General features: G+C 39.0%; 1 protein-coding gene across 5 annotated transcripts in view; it reads left to right on the top strand.

The window, feature by feature from the left end:
- The window catches only part of sipa1l1 (signal-induced proliferation-associated 1 like 1), a 251214-nt gene extending 227249 nt beyond the window's left edge, over nucleotides 1-23965 (top strand). For all 5 annotated transcript variants that reach the window (XM_039741579.1, XM_039741578.1, XM_039741577.1 and 2 more), the window contains 5 exons: nucleotides 4294-4507; nucleotides 6007-6153; nucleotides 12571-12685; nucleotides 16443-16521; nucleotides 22189-23965. In XM_039741579.1, the coding sequence (XP_039597513.1) occupies nucleotides 4294-4507; nucleotides 6007-6153; nucleotides 12571-12685; nucleotides 16443-16521; nucleotides 22189-22332 (699 nt within the window). In that variant the 3' untranslated portion in view covers nucleotides 22333-23965. The remainder of the gene's footprint in view (nucleotides 1-4293; nucleotides 4508-6006; nucleotides 6154-12570; nucleotides 12686-16442; nucleotides 16522-22188) is intronic.
- Nucleotides 23966-24265: the final 300 nt, after the last annotated feature.

Genomic DNA, 24265 nt, shown 5'->3' with positions numbered 1-24265 from the left:
AATGAAGAGACCCTACAGCAGCTATCAATTTAGCCTGCTTTTTCAAACCGACCCCAGAAGCCATTATATGAAAAGCAAAACACCACCACACATGAAAGTGTTGGTTGCGAGACAGAATCCCCATTCTCAGCAGACCATAATTAATTGGAATTGGTGTGGGGGCCGGAGTTGGTTGTGTCAAAATGTCAAGTATTTATCTCTGCTGCCCAGAGACTCCACCCAGGAGCTCCAAGTAGGTGGAACTGACTCCAGGGGAGCAACTAAAGTCTAGCTGCAGAGCTCTACCCAGTTATACTATGGTTAAGATTAGGGTTATCTGACTGAAATATTTCAATAGTGTCCCTTAAGCCAGCTCCACCTACTTGGAGCTCCAGGATGGAGACTCTAAGCTGCAGGAATTTCAGACTCCAAAGTGTGTGTGGGGGGGAAACAGGATAAACACTGAAAATGTGCAAACCTATTACGACTGTGTCTGTGAGGCAGCATTTCTAACACTATGTAAATATTATAATCAAAAACAAAATATGCCTCAATTTAGGCTTCATTTATATTTATGAAAATTGTTTCCAGGAAAATGTAATGTTCAATGCCCAAGAAACAATCAGAGCTGTTTGTGACTGAATTCTTTATAGGAAATCTACAACACGTGAATATTAATCAAAGTTCTTGACTTACTGTAGAGCAGGAACTTGCTGACTGTATTAAACAGTTCCGACAATCTCTCCCCTTTTCACTGTTGCATAGCATGTGAACATGATGGCTAGTGGGTAAAGTACTGGACAGTAAACCATAAATTTAAAGGTTCATTTCAATCGACAACGCTCAACAATTTCCTAAGCTTCGTAGTGTGTCAGCTGTGGAAATACTGTAATGGGAAATATCAAGGTGACGCCCACTGTGGATTGCAATGGCAATAACAAATATGTTCTGCGATTTTTCAGCTAAGGAATACGGATGTTTTGAGATAACATAGGTATGCTCACTAATCATAGCACCGGCATGTTGATGTGTTGTGATTAGCACATGCAAGAATTAATTTCCCTGTACAGGGGGTCCTCGGGTTATGACACAGTTCCGTTCCTACAACAGTGATGTAACCTGAATTTTGGTGTAAGTCGAAATACACCCTAGCCTAAGTCACTTACCTATCTTAACACATTTGCAAAATCATAATCTAGAACATAAAAACACAACTAGGCCACAGAAAAAGGAAAAGGACATAAATATACTTTACTGTACACTATACTGTAGTAACAGAAAAAATGACAAAAAATTAGTATAAAAAAATTCCTTACCTTTATTCCTTCTGATCTCTTTACAATGTCTAATTTCACTTCCATCGTGATGGCCTTCCTCTTCTTTGAAGCACTACCAGATTCTGACTTTCATTTAGGAGCCATGATAAGGGCCACAAAGTCACGAAACAAAGCCACACAAACGTAACACTTCCTTTGTGCGCAACAAAACTAGTTTGCCAACTCCCTCACTCATACGCTGCGTTACTGCGTATTCTTCCGCTGCACGCAACCAAACTAGTTCGCCCACGTAGTCTGTAAGTACAACGCTAATGACGTAAGCCAAAACACTCATGTCTCAATTTGTTTTAGTTTTTATGGGAGTAAGCGTTGTAAACTCGAAACGTTGTATGTCAAAATGTTGAAACCCAAGGACTCCCTGTACTATGTATACATTGACAATAATGACCTTATAAAATATTAAGCATATAGAGCACACTGTTTTTTGGTTGTTTTTTTTTTGCAGAAAACATCCATAATCTCAGATAACCAAAGGTGCCAATGGTGGCAAGCTTGTTAAATTAACATTGCACCACCAAAAGAATTTAATTCAAGAGCCAATTATGCCTCACAGAACTGAAATTAGCAACAATCAAAACCACAAATAGGAGGAAAGGAAAACTGAAAAAATACAAAAAAGAGTCAGGAAAAAGTGAAAACAAACACATAACAGGTTTTCTGGTTGTAATGCTGAAAGGAGTGTAATATTCTGGGAGCCAACCATACTTCTTGAGGGCCTTGAGAATAATCCTGCCATTCTAAGATACAAAAGATATGTTTTTGCATTTGAGCAGACTCCTTGCTCTTAAAAAGTGGCAACAAATTCAAAAGTGACTCTTTCAGGATTGTTTATGTCAGTTTTGTTGGTGCCAGGAGATGGTTTTTACAGTCAGTATAAGAAAGGAAAGTAAAATGAAGTGCTAATGTGTGATGCATATATCCACACTCACTAAGGACAAATCAGGATCACCAGTCATTGGAACAATGAGATTTTGGAAACAGCTATTACATCAAACCAAATCTTAGCCTTCTTAGGTATTGCTGTCATTGTTTTATTAGAATTAGAATAGGGTTTTTAAAGAAGCTTCAATTTATTCAGTACCATTATTTCTTTGCAGGATTTAAGGGAAGGAAACACTTGGTAGCACTGGCTACTGGACTAGGGCCATTTGTGGACGAGGCACCCTTGATTCACACACGTGCACTTATTTAATTTCAGTCAATTTACAGTTGGACAGTGTCACTCAGAGTTAAAAAAGAATAGTGAGGGATGAAACAGTGTATTTAGTATCATCCATCTATTATCCAACCTGCTACATCCTAACTACAGGGTCACGGGGGGTCTGCTGGAGCCAATCCCAGCCAACACAAACCCTGGGCAGGGCGCCAGCCCCACTGCAGGGCACACACACACACACCCACACACACCAGGGTCAATTTATGGATCGGCAATACACCTAACCTGCACGTCTTTGGACTGTGGGAGGAAACCAGAGCACCCGGAGGAAACCCACGCAGACACGGGGAGAACTTGCAAACTCCATGCAGGGAGGACCCGGGAAGCGAACCCAGGTCTCCTAACTTCGAGGCAGCAGCGATACCCACTGCGCCACCATGCCACCTGTGTTTAGTATCACCTAATGACAAATACAAATTGGCCAAGTGTGAGTGTGCCACTTCCAGGGTTGGCTGCTACCATGTTCCCAATGATGTTAGGTTTAGCTCTGGTTCAGGACTGGACAAGGCAAACTAGAAAGTGGTTGGAAGTGTGGACAGGATGTGCTGTGACTGAGTTCTGCATACACAATGCATCCCACTAGGTCACCACAACACAAATTCAGGTTCACACACAGAAGGCAACCATCTTCACCAGTTACACCAAAAGAACTCTGTTGGTTCAAGTGATTGCCATATATACTCGTGGATAAGTCGGGACTTGATTTTAAAGTAAAATTTCTGGTATGTTATAATGTCGTTCGTATAAGTCGAAGGCGGAAAACTCACGCTATTGGTACAAGGGATTTTCATATGCTGATGCCCACCTGAGACCACGGAACACACTGCCTTTTTTTTTCTATGTATTGTGCCTACGTGACCACATGGTAACACCAGAACTATTCCAAAGCAACGTTTGTACTAATTTGTGTTTTTTGTATCTCACACCCTCATACACCTTTATTGTAAAAGCATCCCTTATCTACAATGGAGCATTCGATCAGAAGAAAACATGAAGCTGGTTTAAACGTTGTTGAAGTAGTGAAAGAAATTGGTAACTGCACTGCTGCAGCAAAATTCGATGCATCTGAGAAACTGAAACTGGAGGCAAGATGTTTAAAAAAAAAAAAAAAGTGTCACATTTTTTAAAGGGGCATATAAGTCGGGGTCTGATTTTATGATCGATTTTTTGGGTTTCAAGACCTAACTTATAAGTGAGTATATACAGTAAACAGGCTTCTCACGGCAACAGTACCTCCATTTGAACCCCACCACAGCAGAGGGGTTAGGATGCATGAAAGTTTTCTAAAGGGACTTTGTAGTTAATAGTAATCATATCAAGAACATGTGAAAACAATACACAAATAAGTTGATTATGATGGTTGGGGAACAAACTGGATAATGAAATTGGATTTAGGAACACAGATGGAGGTCATGAAAGGATAATGCTGAGCAGTAAGCCTGACTGGAAAAGTGTTGGAGATGAATGGCTGGCAACTTGTGAAAGGGAGAATTCTGGCATAAGTGTTGTTATTCCAGTGTTCCAAATAATGCATGACCTGTTAGGAGATCATGCTTTGGAAGTGGACAGAAGCTCAACTAGCTACAATTGTTCAGATTTTCTTTTGAAGGTAACTCCGGGAATTCACTTTGGGTTAAAATGAGAAGTGTAGTCCTAATGATATGTTCCCTTTATTGACGATATAAACCGTGAAGAGCAATTGCTTCTGCATTTCCACTGCCAAAGTGTGTCACCTCACCAATTTTCTGATCTTTTCCATAGCCCCAATATAACAGTTCCTCCTCCTGCCGACGCTCACTCCACAGGACCTTGTCAGATGAGAGTATCTACAGTGCGCAGAGGGAGCCCTCACTCACTGCTTTGCTGGACCAGGCACTGCCTAATGACGTGCTATTCAGCAGTGCCCACCCATCTACTCGCAGCACACTGCCCACCCGCCGACCCTCCTATCTTTTGGGAGTGAAATCTCTGCACGGTGAGTCATTATTCTTCCTGACTTTCCATCAGCCAGTGGTCCACTTTCTACACAGAACTGCCTAATGACTGACATGTATAACTGTTGTTTTGTGTACAGTTACACATCCTGAGTCAGTCTTCTGAGGAAGTGATCATTTCTTTAAACACTGTGGCACAAGATAAGCCCTAGGATCAAATTCCTTGTTGCGTTTGCTTGTTCACCCACCTTCCAACCTCCATGTAGGTTTTCCCCCACACATCCTAAGATGTGAGAGTTATTAGTTTTTCTGATGTACTGTAAGTAAAAGTGGATGTGGAGGTACATGTGAGTGAGTTTGCCAGACACCGTGCCGGGAATAGCTCAGGTTGTAAAATGGTAGGATCAGTGATGCCATTTTTTTATTTTTGTTTTGTGAGTGGATAGTCCTCATCAATTCCACTAATTAGATAGATAGATAGATAGATAGATAGATAGATAGATAGATAGAAAGATAGATAGATAGATAGATAGATAGATAGATAGATAGATAGATAGATAGATAGATAGATAGATACTTTATTAATCCCAAGGGGAAATTCACAAATTCAATGACAACGAAATCATATTCTCAACATCATTTTTGTTTCTTGTCTTTACTGCCATGACCCCACTCATTTTCCAGTGTGGCTAGCTTGACAAGCAGAAGGCAAATGGCTGTCATGCTAGCAGTAGTTTATTTGGCCCCACTGGGCCACATGATTGCATAGCCAGTCCTATTCATTACTTGCATTTTATCAAATAACTAGTCTTTGGTGACCCAGTAGCACCTTGTGTTTGAGGGTGATGCTGGTCGAATGGCAGAAATTACAGTAGTTCTGTTGAGAGAGTTAAGTGCCATGCTGAAGGCTTAGGTTGCTGAGCTTACAAAGGAGACCACCTGCTTAGAGCAAGATTACTGCATGGTTACCTCTGAAAGATATTTTGTGATTTAGTGATGAAGCAAGAACATTAAAGAATGTGCTAATTTTAGAAATAAATGAAAGCACAGAAACTGGGTTGTCTAGACCACTGTGCCTTGTATACGACTTGAGAGGAAGGCCCCAGTACATGCCACAATCAGAAACAGGTTTGAGATAAAATGATAAGACATGGGAGTTACTAGACTCTCACAATAGACAGAAGGCGGCCATATAAATGAATGAAGTGTGCCATTTGCGCTGCATGGCTGGATGCTGAAGTGATCAATCAGCCACTTTTTATTGTGCAGCTATTAATGAGGGCCTCTCAGATCCAGTCCTCTACTAATCTCCCAGAATGGCATTTTGCTTTTGATGTGATATCACCTTAAATAAAAGTACTCCTACTTAAACTGTATGACACATTTTGTGACCTTCTCTGTGCGTTCTTTTATTTTATAATGTACTTTGTGACACTGCATGGTGTAGTTGTGCTGAACTGGACGCTTAATGTCATGCAGAGTGAGACAGTAGCATAAGCAGCTTTGCCTTATTGACGTATCTTGTTGCTTGGAAACACAGGAGATCTGTCTGCATCTGACACCTCTCTGTCTGATGTTCACGAGAAGAGGAGGACACCTCTACAGGACCCCGGACTGATGCCCTTGCCAGACGCAGACAGTGGTCTTGACTGGTCACATTTAGTGGATGCGGCTAAAGCATTTGAGGGTGAGTGGCCTTTCTGTGGGAGATGTTTAATTTAGAAAAACAAGTGTTGGGTGATATTTGGATAAAATGCAGCTCACTAGAAATGACGATTTAAGCACAACAGACTGCCAGAAAAAGCTTTTATTAATGACAAACCATGTCAAGATCATAGATTGATATTCTTTCTTACAAAGCTACTGCTTCAATGTGAAAATTCCAGCAGTTTTACTTTAAGGTAGAAATTTGATTGGAGGTCATTCAGCACTAAGTACAGCTAACTGAATATTTCCAAGCATACAAGATGACAAGATCCTTTGTCCTCAATTTCCACCATCATCCTTTCCTAATCAGGATCTCTGTAGCAACATGTGGAGTTGGACAGACCACACCTTCACATCCTCAGAAATGTCCTCCAGCCAGACGAGAGATAATCTACTATAGGAGGCATTAAGGGGCATCATAACTTCATGCCAAAGCTACCTCAGCTGGCTCCTCTAAGGTTACAGCTAGCTTTATTTTTACAGATACTTCCTCTGTTTTTCAATTTATTATGAGGAGAAGCAGGAGGAAAGTAAAGGATGGGAGCCAGGTGACGGAAAAATTAAACAACCCAGTATATCAGCAAACCCACTACATGTGGGAATTTTAATGCAAGAATAACCTTATTTACTTCATTTAATGATACTGAAAAAATAACATGATTCAAATTAAACATATACGCAAAGAAAATACACATTGCCACCAGGTGTAAAACAAGTATGTATAAAGTATTAGAAACACAGCAACAGTACACACGCACACGAAAAGGACAAAACAGGTCAAAGTAACACCTCTTCCTCATATGGCACTCCTTTGGTATTTGTTCACTACAACTTGATCAAGTTGTCCATGCCCTAACCAAACCATCTACAGTGATAATCCAATTGTGTGTTTGGAATGCATGTTACAGCTTTGTGCGCATGTTTCCAAAATGACGTACTGTATGTTTGCGTAAGTGCGTTCATGTTACTGGGCTCCCAGGTGCCAGAAGTGGGTGCAAAAGCACTGAAAGAACATAGAGGGATTTATGTCTTTCAAACTGCCGGCACAGGAAGACAGATCACACTAAAAGTTATCAAACCTTATCAAATATCCAGTACTTTATGCTGCCTGCAATTTGTTTAACATTTTTGCTGTATATTGTTTGTTATCCTAGTTGGTAAACATTCTCATTCATTTTTACAGAATTTCATGTTACTGTGAATTAAAGTCTTAATTAATTGTAATCGGGAGGAAATATTTGAGGATTACTATAATACAACATTGAGTTCACTCGGGTACTTCAATAGTGAGACACGAATAGATTCACAATGCTTCAAGTTATATAAAACAGGGATGTAGAGTAACTTTACATCTTTTGTTCTCAAGGATGAAAAAGCCAAGGAGCTCACTGGGTTTAAAATAAAGACTAAATTTAATGTCTTTAAGCAATCATGAGCGATTTTTGTCATGGTTTTATATATGTAGCAAAACACGAAAAAGTATGCCTGGCCCTACTTTTCTGTCTAAACATATCACTTTGTACACGCAGAGAATCACATTTCTTGGAAGTGCTGTGTTTTCATTTGAAGGCTGTGCTTGTCATTTGCGTCTTTTAAACAACAGCAAAACAACACTTCATGATTTGCATGACCAAAAATGAAAAGTAAAAATACCAATAGTAATAATAATACATATACAGGGCATGTAGCACCTAGAACTTGAAAATAGTGTTTGAATATATTCAAATATCTATTGGTCTCTAATGTGAATGTTCAAACCTTTTTAGTCCTTGCCCAGTTTGGCAAAAACACCCCTCTTTTCAACAATTTGACCTTGCAATATTGGTGGCAACCCCATGCCTTTATCACCTTGGATGTGTCAAGAGTATTGGGACTCTCGGGAATGTTTATGATGCTCATAACTTTCCAGTCATTGAGGTCCAGTTACAAATCCCACCCTTCCCCTTTTTTATGGTAAGTAGTGTGTATTAGTATCTTCTCAGCCTTCCAATAACATTTGTTATGCTAATCCTCCATTTTATTTCACAAATATATTCACTTCTGGAGGATACAATGATAACTTTACTTCCTCTGCATAGATTGGGTTATGCCCCTACACCCATTAGAGATGGATTTGAATTATGGCTAAACGTATCATCAATCTGTACCATCTGTTTTGAATCCAGAAATTGAAAAACTGTTTTTCATGTCTGTTGCCATTCTGCTTATTAGTTGGCTGTGTATTTCATTACAATATGTAGAAGTCTGAGATGTGCCGCTCCATGCTGATACATATTGTGTGTACATTGTGTCTTCATTAACATATGCCCGCTTCACCTTCTTACCGGCCTGTGAAATGTACTATGCACTTACCACCAACATTTGCCACCTGTTTGTTGCAAATATTGTCAGGGGATCTACTCATGCACACAATCTCAGTATCTACTATAATTCATTTAGTCAATAGAATGAAGAATTTTTTTTGAACTAAACTTAATTTTCATTTCAAATGTTTTACTGTTATAGCAGCTGTTATGTCCTGAGACCTTAACCAATACTCAAAACTACAGTACCTGACACAATTAACAACTTTGTAGTTCATGCTTGAGCAAAATGCACTCGAACCTCAGCTTAGAAGAATACTCCTTATGATGGTGTAATTCGCCCCAGATTTAATATTTAAAATTATGCATGTGCATAGTACATCTTGGACACTATGATTTAAGGGCAACACTAAATTCACCATGACACATTTTCCAAGACTACAAAGTTAATAATCCATAGAATCAATGAAAAGCAATTAAAGAAAATACTGTTGTAATAACTGCAGTGAGAGTATACAGAACATATAGCATTCAAAACACTTTACTCAGTAGATACATAAAAAAACACAAAATGAGCAATCAGTTACCATGGCAGAAAAAGATTACCCTTTTCAATTAACTCAAGCCTATGAGGTTTAAGACTGGCAGCAATTTAAAGAAAATGGGATGATCCTACCAGAATCCTCTGCCCAGTTTACTCCATGGCATGGGTCCTGATTCTTCTGAAGCTTACTACTTTTTAGTCGAATACATAGCTCCCCTGTAAACATTATTAAAACTCTTTAATGACTTTGTAAACTTGCAATCTTTAGTAAAATGGCTTGTTTTTATACAACAGGAGTCATTGACAACACAACAGACACCCTTACCATATCCTACTGATCTTTTTAAAACTGGCTGAGAGAAATGATGTTCCTCTTAAAACTTGAAGGTTTCTCTCCAAAAATCAGTATCAGGGGTTGTCCAAATTGAAGGGTTTATCAAGAAACAGAATCACCAAGCATTCATATTAAACAGGATTTAATCTATACATTTACTTCCCGAATGTAGCACTGCTAAAGCGAACCCATAATATAGAAGGGAAAGGTGCAAAAGTTAAAACAGAACGTTACGAAGTCTCACACTTTATTCCCTTATCCTGTGCAAGAAGACCCTTCTTTACTCTAGATGTGTATTAGTCACTACAGCATTTGGTGGCACAAGCAAGATGGACATGTGTCCCTGTCGTACTCACCATGGCACACAGTGGTGTGAGAAGGAATACAGCATGCATCTGTTGTGTTCCTTCGTTGTCTAATCAAGTGGCAGCAACTCCTACCACACATCGATGTGCAGAGGCATGACATATGCCTACTTGACTTGAAACAGCCTGATATTTGTACCAGCACATTTTAGATTAGAAAATGAGATCATATATAACATTAAACTCTGGGTTTACTACACTGATAGTAAATTAAATTAAAGTCTTATTTCTTGTACCTTGGACTTTTAATATGTTTAACTAGTTTGGGACTTTACGTAATATTTAATTCGTATGCGTTTTTCTGGAGTATACTTTTTATCTAAAGCTGATAAGTGAAAATTAAAATGTATTCTAATGTGCTATGTATTTGAACCATGCTGATAAAAGGAAGTGATCTGTATGATTTCTTCAGTCTGCCATCATTCTGCATTAACAGAAGCATGTGGGACTCAACCTATAAGTGCAAAAAAAAAAAAAAAGGACAGCAATGTTTGAATTTCACATACAATGATGGATCAAGACCAGGGGTGCACATAACTTTTTTGGTCAGGTTCTGAATGGAGCACTAGAAGATGTCGTTTGGTACTCGCCGTTTAGGCATCATTATCTGACAATCCATCCTCCTCCTCCTCCTCACTGTCCTCTGTCGCCTCCTCCACTTCATTGCCTTCCCCACTGGTTTCTTCTCTGTTAGCAGAAGATGTACTCACTGCTCTCTGGTTGATCCTGCGATAAGCTGTTTGCGTCCATAGTTCCACAGTAGGAAATGGGCCACATGTTTCTGTGGTCATCTTGGACAAGTGTATGTTCATAAGGGTAGTCATACACAGAGGAGGCTGCCAAACACTTTCTTGCTTGTTTTAAGCGCATCCATTCTCTTGTAATGGTGTCTTTGTTGAGACATAAGATGGCCTCATATTTCTGAAGAATGCTACTAAGTATTGTATTACCAAAACTGAGGAGGCTTGGCATCTCCTGTGGCCAAGCTGAAGGATCAAAAATTAAAAATGGATCACATGACTGGAGAGAGTCATAATCTAGTTTCAGACTCATTCATTAAACCTCTCAGTTCATGAGCCTTATTTCTGTCAGCATCAGCAATGGTAACCTTGGTGTCCTTCCTGTACTTGCCCTCACCATGCAAAAGTGTGAACTGTCCAATGGCTACCATCAGTTCATCTTTGCATTCACCAATGGTCAGCCTTTCCTGCTGAAATCTGAGAGATATGAGTTGCAAAATGCCATCAATGTCCAAGATGTTCTGTGCTGTGACCCCAAGCTTCTCTCTCCCTCTTTGTGTGTCTCTGGAGAGTAAGTTGGGGTTATGCAAAAAATTGCTAATGCAAGAAACGGGGAAATGCTCTGTGCAGACTTCCTGTAGGCCAGTGTTATGTTGGAGCTAGCTGAATTTGAATACTAGGTAGTAGCCTTAATAGTTTTAGTCTTGTGCCTTCAAGCAGACCATCTAATGTGAAATTTTCCCAATTTCACAAAGGCAATGTCATTCTCACCACACAATTTCTTAAGTGCTTCATTTTTTTTTTTTGTACCACCTTTATGTAAATACAATCGGACAACAGAATGATTAAATGTCTCACAGTATGGATCCATGCAATCAACTGACTACACAGTTTTCAAGGGTGTGCACAGAATATGAGCAAGGAAATACCCAATCACAGCCGTCTGACGTAGTTTTGACACAATTCCATTGTACACATTAACATTGACAGCAGCCATGTCTGCAAATTGTGACCAACTTTGACTTCCATTCATCCAAGCCTGAGTCATGGAAACAATTCACAAGCCTGTTAATTAGGTCTTGTGCAGTTCGATTTGCACTCGAGTCAATTAATCAGAGGAAATCAGAGTTAAACACTCTGATGTACAGTAAATAATCCTTTGCTCAGTTTTGGTAATATCTTTGGATCCATCAAAAAGCATGGCCAAATATTCAGCCGATTTAAATTTTTCCCTTAGTTCCAAACTGACTATCTGGCGATGCTTTGCCTTGTTCGTGTTCCACTTTCTTGTGAATGATACGTACCTCCAACTTTCAATCCATGCTTCTCCAAGAGAGCAATATCCACTGTGAAGGAACACATGGGGTGTGTGCATATTTTACTTTATGACAGGCTAAAAGGAAGATATTACAGAGTGCTTGGCTGTGTTCTTCATTTATTTTGCTTTGCCACTTCACAAGTGGAAAACTAAAGTTTCTATAGAGTAGCTGTTTGTTAGCTATAGTACAATGTTTGTGTGCTCTTTACTCTTTTCATGCTTGTCAAATGCCGGGTTACTGAAATTCTTTGTCCCCATATGAAAAGCATTGGTTTTAGCTGCTAGATGCAAGTGTTGACAGCAAATCTTACACCACATCTTGGAGCCCTCATCATTCGTTTCATGCTACAGTTTCTACATGAGCCATTTTTCAGAGAAAACTCATTTCTTACGCTTAGCCCCCGTCTAGATCTGGCATGAGGGTGCATGCAACAAAAGCAATATAAAAAAGTGTTACAAGATGTGAAACAAACTATAGCATCAATTTACTGAAACTGCATGTGAAACAAAAGTGGTCTGCTTTGCTAATCATTATTTTGGTACACTATAGTGGGGTAGTCCTTCATTATACATGTCCCTTAGAATATACTCCTGACATAAAATGAGGTTTAGCTCTGCTTACCGGATCTGGCTTTGCTCTTTGAATTTGTGTTTCCGTGGAACCAGTAAGCAAAGCACCTTGAGACAGGTGATGGTAACAGAATTCCCAAGGGAGAAGAGGAAAGGTTTCATGTAATTTCCACCTACTGTATATGCTACTGAAAAACTAATCACTACTTTCTTTCTCCTTCAGTCCAGAGAGCATCGCTGCTTGCTGCAAATGAAGCAAACCACAGACCAGAAAGCTCCATGTCCAGTCCTCAACAAGCGGAGCACCAGCTGTCCCCTCAAGCGAGACTTGGCACCAGGTATGCTTCACCCAGTGGAAAAGACTGGCCTGTCAATAAATTTGTTAGCTGTTGTAATTTTAACTTGTTATTCTGGACTGATGATTCCATTTTTTCCATGCATTTGATTATAGTTTTTTTGTTTTTCTTTTTGTTCTATCTAATTAGTCACTGGCATTCAGATTTTGTATTTCCTTGTTTTGTATACACATAGATGAAGTAGGTAGTTATGAAAATTACTAATCAAAAAAAAAAAAAAGCTTACAGTATTATATCAGCAGTGATCTCTATTGCTTAGTCTTGGACTTGAATGTTCAAAAAATCTCATATAACTCGCTAAATTCTTTTAGTTCAGTCCTTTGTGTGAGCCAGCATTACATACCGAACTGCTTGGTTTTACCCCTCATTGTCGTTCTTCTTGAGTCATCCATCTCTAGGATCTTTTTTGCACAAACTGTATAAGGGGTAAATCAAAACACAACCATGTTCAGACTTAGGAGACCTTGAAAAGAGGTCACAACCATATTACACAGATAAGAAGGCTAGATTAAAGTGGATAATGCAGTTGTGAGGCCACTTAATGGATATAGTTCTGATCTCCTACTGAAAGGAGGACAGACAGGCATTAGCGTACATCCTTGGGATAAAGAAGAAATACAAAAATATGATCTGAAAAATACAGTAAAGTGCCGATTTATGCCCTACTGAGTGGAGGCAATTCATATTTACAACCTAGGGCCGTAGGTATTAATGTTCTAGAAACTGCAAAAACAACCGCAGTAATGAATTTTTCTCCAAAGTCATTATTTGTTCACTGGGTTTCATATGTTTTCTGATTCTTGGTTTGTTTTCTGACTCATTAAAGGTTTGTTTTCATTAGCTTTGCTCCATGGCTAATTCTTATGCATTCAGCCTGCACCACATTCCTTACACTAACGTTTCTGAACCTTTATGGTCCTGCAACCCAGTATCACCTTTTTAAATTAACTACCAACCCACTAACAGCAATTGTAAACCGCCCTCTTCATGAAACAAGTGTAATGGGAGTCCCCCTGGGTGAAACAAGCTCACTTAGAAACAGGAAAAACACACCACACATCAGTGATAATCGCTTAGGTGACCCACTGCAACCCACTCAAATACCAATAATATCAACCCCAGACGTACAGTACCAGCACCGACCCGGGTTGAGAAACATAACCTTACACGGACCTGGTGTCCAGACGAAAAGACTCAATGAATGGTTTGAGTGTCGTGGTACCAACAATTTTAAGTGTACACACCGGTGACATGCACCAGACCCACAGAGCCTCAACTGCAATAACCTGTACACTTTGTGACCAACATAAGGGCAATATGCCATAGGGCCAAGCAGCCAGTTCCAAATGGAGTTATACGTCAGCGCAGGACTATAGTTGCAGGTTGTCATAATGTACAAATAAAGGGCTTTTGTTTATTAACAGTTATAAAGTGGGCTTAACCAAGAAGGAAAAGCCACTCATTGCAATATTAGCTCTAAAGTTGTTTAGTCATGGGAGTGACTTCCCTGCTTAACTAAACACAATTCCCCCTTGCATTCTGTAGGACCTTTAAACCCTCTTGAGTGGATCCCTTCCAGGGCTTCTCTGGTTACATTGTGCTGTACTGGTAACCCTGTTAAGCCATGAGGCTAACAAGCTACAATAATGTGTCGTTGTCCAAGACTCCTGTGCTATTAAGGCTTGATTTCAGTTTTAATGCAGCACACCACACTGCCTATTCGCTGGGCATCCTTTCTGCTTTACAGAAGACTTGGGGAACATCATCAAGTGCTAGTACCATTCCATGCTGTCTTCATCACTGAGACCTAGTCCACAATAACACAGATACATCTGAAAGCTGATATTTTCATTTTTTTATTCATTTTGGCCTTCCACCAATACTGAAATTGCATTTTCAACCACAGAAAAATGTGGCGTAAATCTCAAAGTGGTGGATCTCGAATCTGTTGATGGGGGAAATGACCTATGATTTTGGTGGGGTAACTCCCTTTCTGATATCAGCTTTACTGTGAGGTTGTCTTTTTCTTCCCTCTCTTCATCAGTTGAGAGGTACTATACCTTGAAACACTTGAATGTTTATGATGAGGATTTTATTTTTCAAGGCTTTGTCAGCCTTATTATTGTTTGTAGCTTTTAAAGGCAGATGTATTTCATAATCTGTCCAAACCAAGAAGTCCAGTTGGTTTTTGACTTCATTCTTTCAGCAATTTTCATTTAATTTGGGTTTGTTCTGTAACCAAACTGTGCTCGAGGCTGATAAATCTTGTAGCCTAAGCATCCCTATATCTGCTGATAAAGAACCCGGACTGTACAGAAGAGAGCTCTACTTTCTTGATGTAGGCCCTTCCCTGGCCTGCTTCTCACATTCCTGGTTCCGCCTGCAGTTATGTCTTTATTGCTTGTAATTATTAGTTTAAGTTTCCAGAAACAGATTATATATCTTCATTTGTCCTCCATTTAGTTACAGTAATTGTTGTGTAATGGTGTTTCTTTTGTTTTGAAATTGTTTAATTTCACCTGATTGTTTTGTATTTGCCCCTTTAGTTGTGGATAGAGCCCAGAGGTGCAGGCTTCTAATCATGCATGTGTGCTGTCATTAGGGGAGTCACGTGAACCTTCTCTGTTTAAGCCACACTTGAGCCCAAGTCTGGCTGCTGGGACTTTTGAGTTCCACCCAATCTCAGAGTAGGCTTTTTGTTTTATCTTGAACTGAAGGTAAAATTAGGATCTTGTTAAGTTTTCCTTGAATAAAGGATTATAATCTTGATTCTTTAAAGATAGTTTTTATAATTGGGCCCACCAAAATTAAAAAATTTGGAAAATAATTTTAGTGAGAAGTCAAGCAAAATGACACCTTTTATTGGCTAACTAAAAAGATTACAATATGCAAGCTTTCGAGGAAACTCAGACCCCTTCTTCAGGCAAAATGTAATTGGGGCCTGAGTTGCCTTGAAAGTTGGCATATTGTAATCTTTCTAGTTAGCCAATAAAAGGTGTCATTCTGCTTGACTTCTCACTACAGTCATAATGGCTAACACAGTACAACACCCGAGTACTACAGAAAATAATTTTATAAATTATAAGAGTCGTTGTTTGAGTTTATTAAGAATAAACATTTTCGTACTTGTTTTAGTGTTCTCCCATATTTTGTTGCTAGTTTTTAATTCTGAGTTTTACTCTAGGTTTGCTCTTGTGTGTTTTCCATTAGGACTATATTATTTTTTCTTAATTAGTCCCAGTTTCCTGCCTTCCAGTTGATTGATATTTTGTTTTCTTTCTTAGCATTACATTTATAAATTTTTAATTTACTTTAATAATTTTATTGTGAAATGTAAGTTATTGGGCTTAATAATGTTAAAGTGTATGTATGTTTCCTTTAGCCAGCCATTAAATCATAAGATCACTATGCTGAAATGCACACTTTGCACTTAGATTGGGTACTTGAATTTCTCTATTTAATTTTTATTTCTGATTGACCAGGACCATAGAGTAGGATGACCTATGGCAAAGGAGATACATCTAGTTGGAGTTCACAGTATGCCACCGTGGGCTGAACAACCTCACACAGGCATTGTCTTGTGTGTTTTTCATTTTGAGAATATTTTCTGGGTGCATAGAGTACAACTGCCTATATAATCCTAAATGGTAAACACCTTTAATAGGGTGTAGCATCACCAGCAATATTACTAAACAGTCAACATATGGCATTGACTTTTAATTTTTTTTTCCCCCTGCAGTGAGATTCCCGCCAGCCTAGCCGATAAGGTTAACCAGCTCGAGTCAATGGTGAAACTGCTGCAAGAAGACTTGAAAAAGGTAAGGAAATAAGTCTTCCCCAAAGACAAACACTTAATGTATAAAACTATAATGAGGTCAGCTGGGCTGAAAAGTGACAATCTCTTTCAACTTAAGGTTCCTCTGTCTGTATTTGGAATGAAAGTGACATTTCATTTTTGAATGATCTTACCCAGCTTCCCATCAACTTACATCCGGTTTGTCTTTATGAGCATTCCTTCTTGAAAAGCTGATTTTACATTACGTATCTGGCTGTGCCCACAATTTACCTTGTAGCCCAGCATCCAGTTGAAAGAGCCTAATTGGATGAAACAGGTTCACTAATTTCTTATGTTCCTTTTTGTTATTTCAGTGGGACTGCTAGGGTCTAAACATTATTGTTTATAAAAAGACACAATTTCTCCCTGTTACAGTCACACAAGTTTTATTGTGGGCGCTAGAGACCAGGAGATGATTAAGCAGCCAGACACCATAGCCAAGACAAGCATAGGTCAGAATACTGGGACAGTAAAAACCCAGAAACCAAAAAGGGCAACATAAAATTGAAAATCAACTGCTGAAAGAGGTTGTTACCAGAATAAACATCCCACCACCAGACCATCACATGACTATATTCAAGGCAGTGCATAAATAAAGAAAAAATTACATGACAGCAGTTGAACTTAACTTTTCAAATTCCAAACATGAAACAAACACCACAGTTTAAAAGGAGAAGCTTCTATCTGTGGCACCTCTGCAAGAGAACCACCTCTTTCAACCTTCACAAACATATGCAGTTTTTAATATCTGGAAAAAATTTGGAATTAACTTGCTGAGAGATCTTTATATAGACAATGTCTTTGCATCCTATGAACAATTACATTCCAAATTTAACATTCCAGCTACACATTTCTTTCACTATCTTCAAATCAGAAACTTTGTTAAACAGAATCTTCCAGATTTTCCTCATCTTGCACCCTCATCCACGCTGGAAAAAATATTGCTCAATTTTGAGGAATTAGACTCCATCTCTACAATATATAAAATCATTTTACAATCCCTCCCTTTCAAAGATCCAAGAGGAAAAAGATCTCTCAATTAATATATCAGAAAAGGAGTGGAAAGTAGCAATGCAGAGAATTTACTCGAGCTCCATATGCGCAAAGCATACAATTATGCAACTCAAAATTATATATCAAGTACATCTGTCTGGACTAAAACTCTCCAAAATGTTTCTAGGGCGAGATCCAACCTGCGAACGTTGCAATCAAGTCCCAGCCTCACTGGGTCACATGTTCTGGGCCTGCACCAAATTAACATCATTCTGGACAAACATTTTTAATTACCTTTCAGACATCCTTGGCCTCACAATCCCTCCTAACCCGTTAACAGCTGTGTTTGGGGTTCTTCCAGAGGGGCTTAAAGTGGAGAAAGACAAACAAATTGTGATTGCATTCACTACACTGTTGGCACGCAGACTTATTCTGATAAACTGGAAGAACCCAAACTCTCCTCTTTTAAGTCAGTGGGAAACCGATGTGTTATATTATTTGAAATTGGAAAAAATCAAATACTCAGTTAGAGGATCCATACAGACTTTTTTCAAAACATGGCAGGATCTAATCAGTAATATTTTAAAATAAGCTCATAAAGCACAGAGAATTTATTAATTTAGGTATGTTTACAAGCCTTAAGTTTAACACCGTTTGGCTTGCTCTCTCTCTCAGGAGTGGGGATCGATCTGCTCTTATCTTAATTTTTCTTTTGTAAAAACTTGATTGCTTTGTATGGATTGCAATAAAATTAATAAAAAGGAAAAAAATCCTTGCATGTAAAAACCCAAAAATAGACAAAATTACATAGAAATAGCTAATACTACACTCCAGTCTAAATATGATTTCAGGCCACCGGTTGGTTTTTTTTTTTTATCAGAGACTATCTACTACTGTATAATAAAATGCTAAGGTCTCTGTGTACGTGTGGCCAGTCCCTACAAACAACCTGATTGATTAATTTGGTTTTGGTGAGGTGATCGACAGAGGAAGTGTTGAGTGTAAGAAACACAAGAAAGTGTAAAGTTGTATGTAAGTGAGGCACACTCGACAGTGACCTTCAAAGACGGAACTGTGGCATCGCGGGTCCACAGCTCAGAAAAAGGTGGTGAGGACTGAAGACAGGAAGAAGAAGAAGCAACAAGTGGGATAGGTGCCTGACTTTTTAAAACAAACCCATGAACTCAAGCCTGAGAAGAACATTTTAAGGACTAAACTTTTTAATGGAAATTTATTTATTGCTGTTTTTGATTGTCATTTTAAAGGTTCTTGTTTGTTATAAGGTCCTGATTTTACGAAGGCGAGCTTTGGTTTTGTTTTAATAAAAGGGTTTGTTTTAGTGCAGTGACAGGGCCAAGCCGTGGACCTGAGCCACCAGTTGTACTGGGATGGTTGAGGCATGGAGCCTTCCCATGCACCTGGAGGCTTAATGGGTGAGGTATGTCATATAGCAGATCCGTTGCTCAGAAGAAGGTGGCCGATATTTCATTTTTTTTAAATAATCATGGCCTGCGAAGATGCAGGCTCCACTCAGTTACGGGGTTTCCTGTGTGTGTTTTGCTTCGCTGTTAATTGGGGAACTGGCTGACAATACATGTGTGGAGGTGGGCAGCTCAGTCAGACACCTCAATGATGCTGCAGAGGGAGCAGCTCATCCTTACCCCTAGCCAATTAAGTATCAGTGTTAAAAGAGCCTGTACAGGACAGAAGGGGATCATAAAAAAAAATTGAGAAAGAAGAATGAAAGAACAGAAAGAAAGCTGTGAGACCAGCATCGGGTGAATTGGTGGGACAAGCCAGCCAGCTAGTGTGAAAAGGCAGTATGTGGAAAGATTGGCACTCTAGGGGCAGCTCACCCCACTGAATATTTGTAGAGGAGTGGATACGAGCATGGTGGAGTCCTACCCAGGGAAGCGAGAATGAAGACGGGAGGAAAACTGACCCCAAGCAGTCTGTCTGGCCGGTGTGGCTTGGAGGCAGCTAAGATAGGGGTCGGTCTGGTGGTGAGGACCACAGCTGCTTGTGTCTCTGCCAGCTGAGCAAGCAATGGGAGAGCCGGGGAGTCAAAGTGGGAGTTGTCCTGGGCTCGTCAGATGTGTGGTTGGCGTTATTCCCGTTTTATTCTGGATTTTGACTTCATGAACTTTCACTGTTTTAAAAGATTATTTATTTATGGAACATTTAATGCACTGCACTTTTGAACACTGTTTTGGAGTTTTAAATAAAAGCATAAGGACCAGTTTTGCACCAACCCCTTGCTTTGTGTGTCCCCTCGTCCCACTTATGTCCCAGACAGTGGTGGGTTCAAGAGGCTCCCTAGAGCAACTGGGAGTGTGGAGCTGACACACACTGTCCCAGGGACATGTAAAAGTGAACAGAAGGCGAGAAAATAATGACTAAGTCTAAGAAGCAGGATTTACAGGAATGTGCTCAAGAGAGGAGGTACCGATCAACACAGGCTCAGACACACGAGGATACCAAGGATACCAAGGATAGGCACTGAAGGTACACATAGGGCAACAGAGTGCAAATGTATTTTTTACCTGTCTCTGATGGGCCACATGGCTAGTAGAGAAAGTAAATTAATTTAATTCATTTGAAATCATTAGTTTTAAATTTAAATCATTTTTATATATTTATAAACTTTGGAGAAAAGCCATTTGTATGTCAAATGCAGTATTTTAAAATTGTTTGTGAATTTAACTGAAAACCACTGTACAAATTAAGAAGTGGGGTGTTATTGTTGGTCTTGCTACTATGTATAAAATTCCTTAAGGTACTGTATTCAAATGATTTCAACAACCACAAAATAGACAGATGTGCTTGGCAAATGAAATGATTAAGATTTTAAACATCCAGCATTTTTAATTTTTTCAAATATTTAAGCTGTCCTAGACTGCAGGAAAGAAAGAAGTGAAGTTTACATCATTATCAAAAGTACCTCGAGGTTCAAATGTTTCAGTCAAACTAAAATTCAAGACATTTATGTTTGGAGTTCTCAATATCTTCTTGCTATTTTCAGAATTTTCAACAGCTTAAACAACAACTTAAATAACTTATTTTCCTCTCGCCAAAATTGAACTGAATAGATAATTATGAAAGCAGTTAATTAATGACCAAAGTAAAGGCGTCATTAAAAACATAAGCATTTAAGTAAAATTAGTTGTTTTTCAAATGCATTTTTCTATAGCAACATGCACTAAAAAAGAGAAAGGAATCGATCCTGGCATCAAACCCTGAAAAATGTATAATTTTGCTGTAGATTGGAACAAAGGCGTACTGCCACCAATCTCTAAATATCCTGCAAATGAGAAGTATGAAATAAAGCAACTCCCAACTGTGGCTATAATATTTTAGAAAAATAATTCTAAAATTTGTTCATTAGAAAAGTATGGAGTCAGTAACGTCAAAAGTTTCACTTCAGTCTAGCAGTATAACAATTGTGCTACGTGAGAGAGGGCAGGACAAGACTGTGTGCCACATATGACATGAAAACCACTCTAAAACTTTTCCTGAACTTTCTTGTTTGTATACAATATGTGAGTTACAAGGCCACAGATTTCTTTTTTGTAAAAATGAATGAACAGATGTTACTAAAACAGCCCCCATGATTGATGTTTCTTTGATTATGCTGACCTCTTTTGTAAGTCACTTTGGATTAAATCATCTGCTAAATGAATAAGTCCAACTGTAAATGTACAGTACTTGGATGCATTCCAGGCAACATAGGTGTTTTTAATTCTGTATTGGCTTTTCTTGTCACACAACTGAGTCTTTAACAGTTAAACAGCATACCTTATGGATGTATTTTGTTTAATTTGCACCTGACAAACTGATATAAACTCCACATTCTTGATATTTGATGTAAATGTTTTTCATTAATACAGCAGTAGCAATATTTATAAAGCAGCTTCTACAACATGTAGTGGAAGAGCAAATGATGATGGTGAAATATTATTGAACCTCCAAGCAGAAATTATCAGCTAGCATTCTTGGTTATTCAAAAATTATAAATGTAATAAGCAGCCTACTACACATTTTACTTTAAAAATCACAATCCCAGAGAGACTAAGCAGCACAACTGGCAGACCTGTCCCACATACTGTATGTTGGCAATTTTGGGTGCCCCACCTTGAAGGACCTGTATAAGAGCACATTTTCTCAACTACAACAGAGCCTTAATGTAACCGGCCCAAAACTGTCATCTTTTAAAAAGTGTTACTTCATTAGACTTATTGTTCCAGAGGTTTTAGAACCCCAGTGTTTTTCTTCCATCGTTTTGTATGATTTTTGAAGATTTTATTTCTTAAAAATATCACAGTCATTTTGTTTTCAAGATTTTACTTTTTTAAACATTTATGAAATACATTTTGTTTCTCTAAGATTCAGAATTCCCTGGGATTGTGTTTACAAATTTTTGTGTGGTTGTATTCTTTATGATAGGATTAGTGTTTATCAATCCATTATATTGCTGAACATGCGACTGTTTTTTTTTCTGCCTAATTTGATTTGATTTCTCGTAAGGGGGACAGTTACCCTATCTATGTCAAGTCCATTTCAGCTGGTCATTATTTCATTTGAGAATTTCAGACTTTGGATTTCATATTCATCACATAATGACTTTTTGTCTTGTGTTTTTTGTGTCTGTCTGAATCAGGAAAAAGAAGACAAAGCAATTCTGCAAGCTCAGGTGCACAGTTTACGGGAAGACAACAAGAGACTGCAAGAGGAATCCCATAATGCATCAGCCAAGCTGAAGAAGTTCACAGAGTGGGTCTTCAATACAATTGACATGAACTGAGTCTGAAATTGGCTGCAGGCAGGACAGGCAAAGGAATAGAGAGAATGGCAGATGATGATTGAAGTGCGCACTGTGGCTGCCAGTGTGTGTCTATATGTGTGCGTGAGGGCAGGAAGTTGTTCCAACTTCAGCAGGTCGGGCATGGGCTACGGGATGCAATTTGCTTTATTTCTGCCCCACTTTAAATGCACATGGTTCACTGACTGCCCTGACTGAACATGTCTTGGACAATGTTCCTCTTTATCCAAACATTTTAAATATCTGTTGCTAGGTTTGCTGTTTTGTTCCAGAAAGCAAATCGTTCATTAAATGACCCCCACTGAACAGACTCCACTGGATCGGGCCGATTCTACAGCCCATTTGAGAAATGTGTGTGTTGGTGCCTTGGCTTCAGTGCCAAACAAGATGTCGCCTCCTAGAAATGAAGATGCTTGCATGTCACAAAGACATTCGAGTTCTCTCCATGTTGCAGTCCAGTGCTGACTTTAAGAGAGGCCCAGGTTTATGGGATCCAAGGAATCTCTTTGGGATTCTCACTGGCAGCCATTGGATGTTATGTTCTTTATAACTCAGAGTAATAGAAAGTAGTTTTGTACATTTTTTTAAGAAAAAATGATTCCTGAAGATATTGCTATTTTTTTTCCAGACACATATCTGCTGCTGCATCATTGTGACAAACAATCATTGGGCAATTAAACCCCAGAGTCTCAGAGACTGACTGGGAAGTGGGATCTGTGGTGCATTGTCCCATGTTTTCAGGGAAGGGACATTTTTAGGAGTCGCAGTTTCGGCAATTCATTTTTGTCACGTCTGCGATAGCCTCTTGGGTTAACATCATTTATTCTGGACAGGTAAGATGTCCCTCAGTCTGTGTGTCATCCACGGCTCAGCCTATAACGAAGAGATCCTAACACTCCTCTAACCCTCAAGCTGGTACAAGATTCTGCCTTACGGTTCTTTCTCGAAAGTTCGCACAAGATGCGATGGTCAAGTATTGCTGCAAGACCGTGTATGTGTCCGCATGTGGATAAGAAAAGCTGGTCATTTCTCCAGCTGTCACGTGCATTTACACTATACGAAGTGAAACAATGGAGACAAATCAAGTCTTTTGGCTCCTTGTACTATAAAATGCTTGTAAAGTCAATGCAGTTAGGTAAAACGCCGTAACTAGAATAACAATAATTTTGTACAGAAATAAAAACTCAGGCCAAAGTGACCTCGCCGTGGATCATTTGAACCCATAGTTCTCCACTGATAGTTGCCGTATTTCCGTTGCTGCTTTCGGTGCGTTGTTGTGGGTGCTTCATCCTCTTTGCTTTCCTCCCTTCAAAGCTATTTTACGAGTCAGCTGAGTAGACTTGACATGTGCCATTTCTTATGTGTTGAAACAGAGCTTAGCTTGAACTGTACAGACGCAGTGTGCACTGCAGACACGTCTTATTGCATCTGTTGCATTCTATAAAAAATATTTTCTGTTGATGTTTTTATGGTGGAATATTTTGATGTTCAGCGTGGAGGAACGCTCAGTTCATGCATTTTTATCCCGTTTTTGTTTTTAACTCTTGTTTTTTTCCCTGTTTGTATCCCCTGTGATTGCCTTCCAAGGCATTTTTGAGTTCTTACTGGCTACCTGCTTGTTTTTCAGGAGTGTCCCATTTTTTTTTGACCAATCAGACCTGATTGTTAGTTTGATCTAATGAGAAGCTGCACAACATCTAAATGTTTTTAACACTAGATTCTATTTTGGATAGCACAAGGCAAATTACTGATGAGTATGGTAAGAAGCTCCTACTGTGTCTGATGAGAAAGTGCTATTTTTTCCAACAACTCTACCAATGGCATTTTTAATGGGAAATGAACGACAAACTCAACGTTCTGCTAAATCTCAACAGAGAATAGAGAAAAGAATGAGTGAAGAGCGTCCATATTGCAT

Source organism: Polypterus senegalus, chromosome 18 (assembly GCF_016835505.1).
Source record: "Polypterus senegalus isolate Bchr_013 chromosome 18, ASM1683550v1, whole genome shotgun sequence".
Classification (NCBI taxonomy): Eukaryota; Metazoa; Chordata; class Cladistia; order Polypteriformes; family Polypteridae; genus Polypterus; species Polypterus senegalus.
Note: the sequence above shows the minus strand (reverse complement) of the source record. Positions and strands in the feature narration are given on the sequence as shown.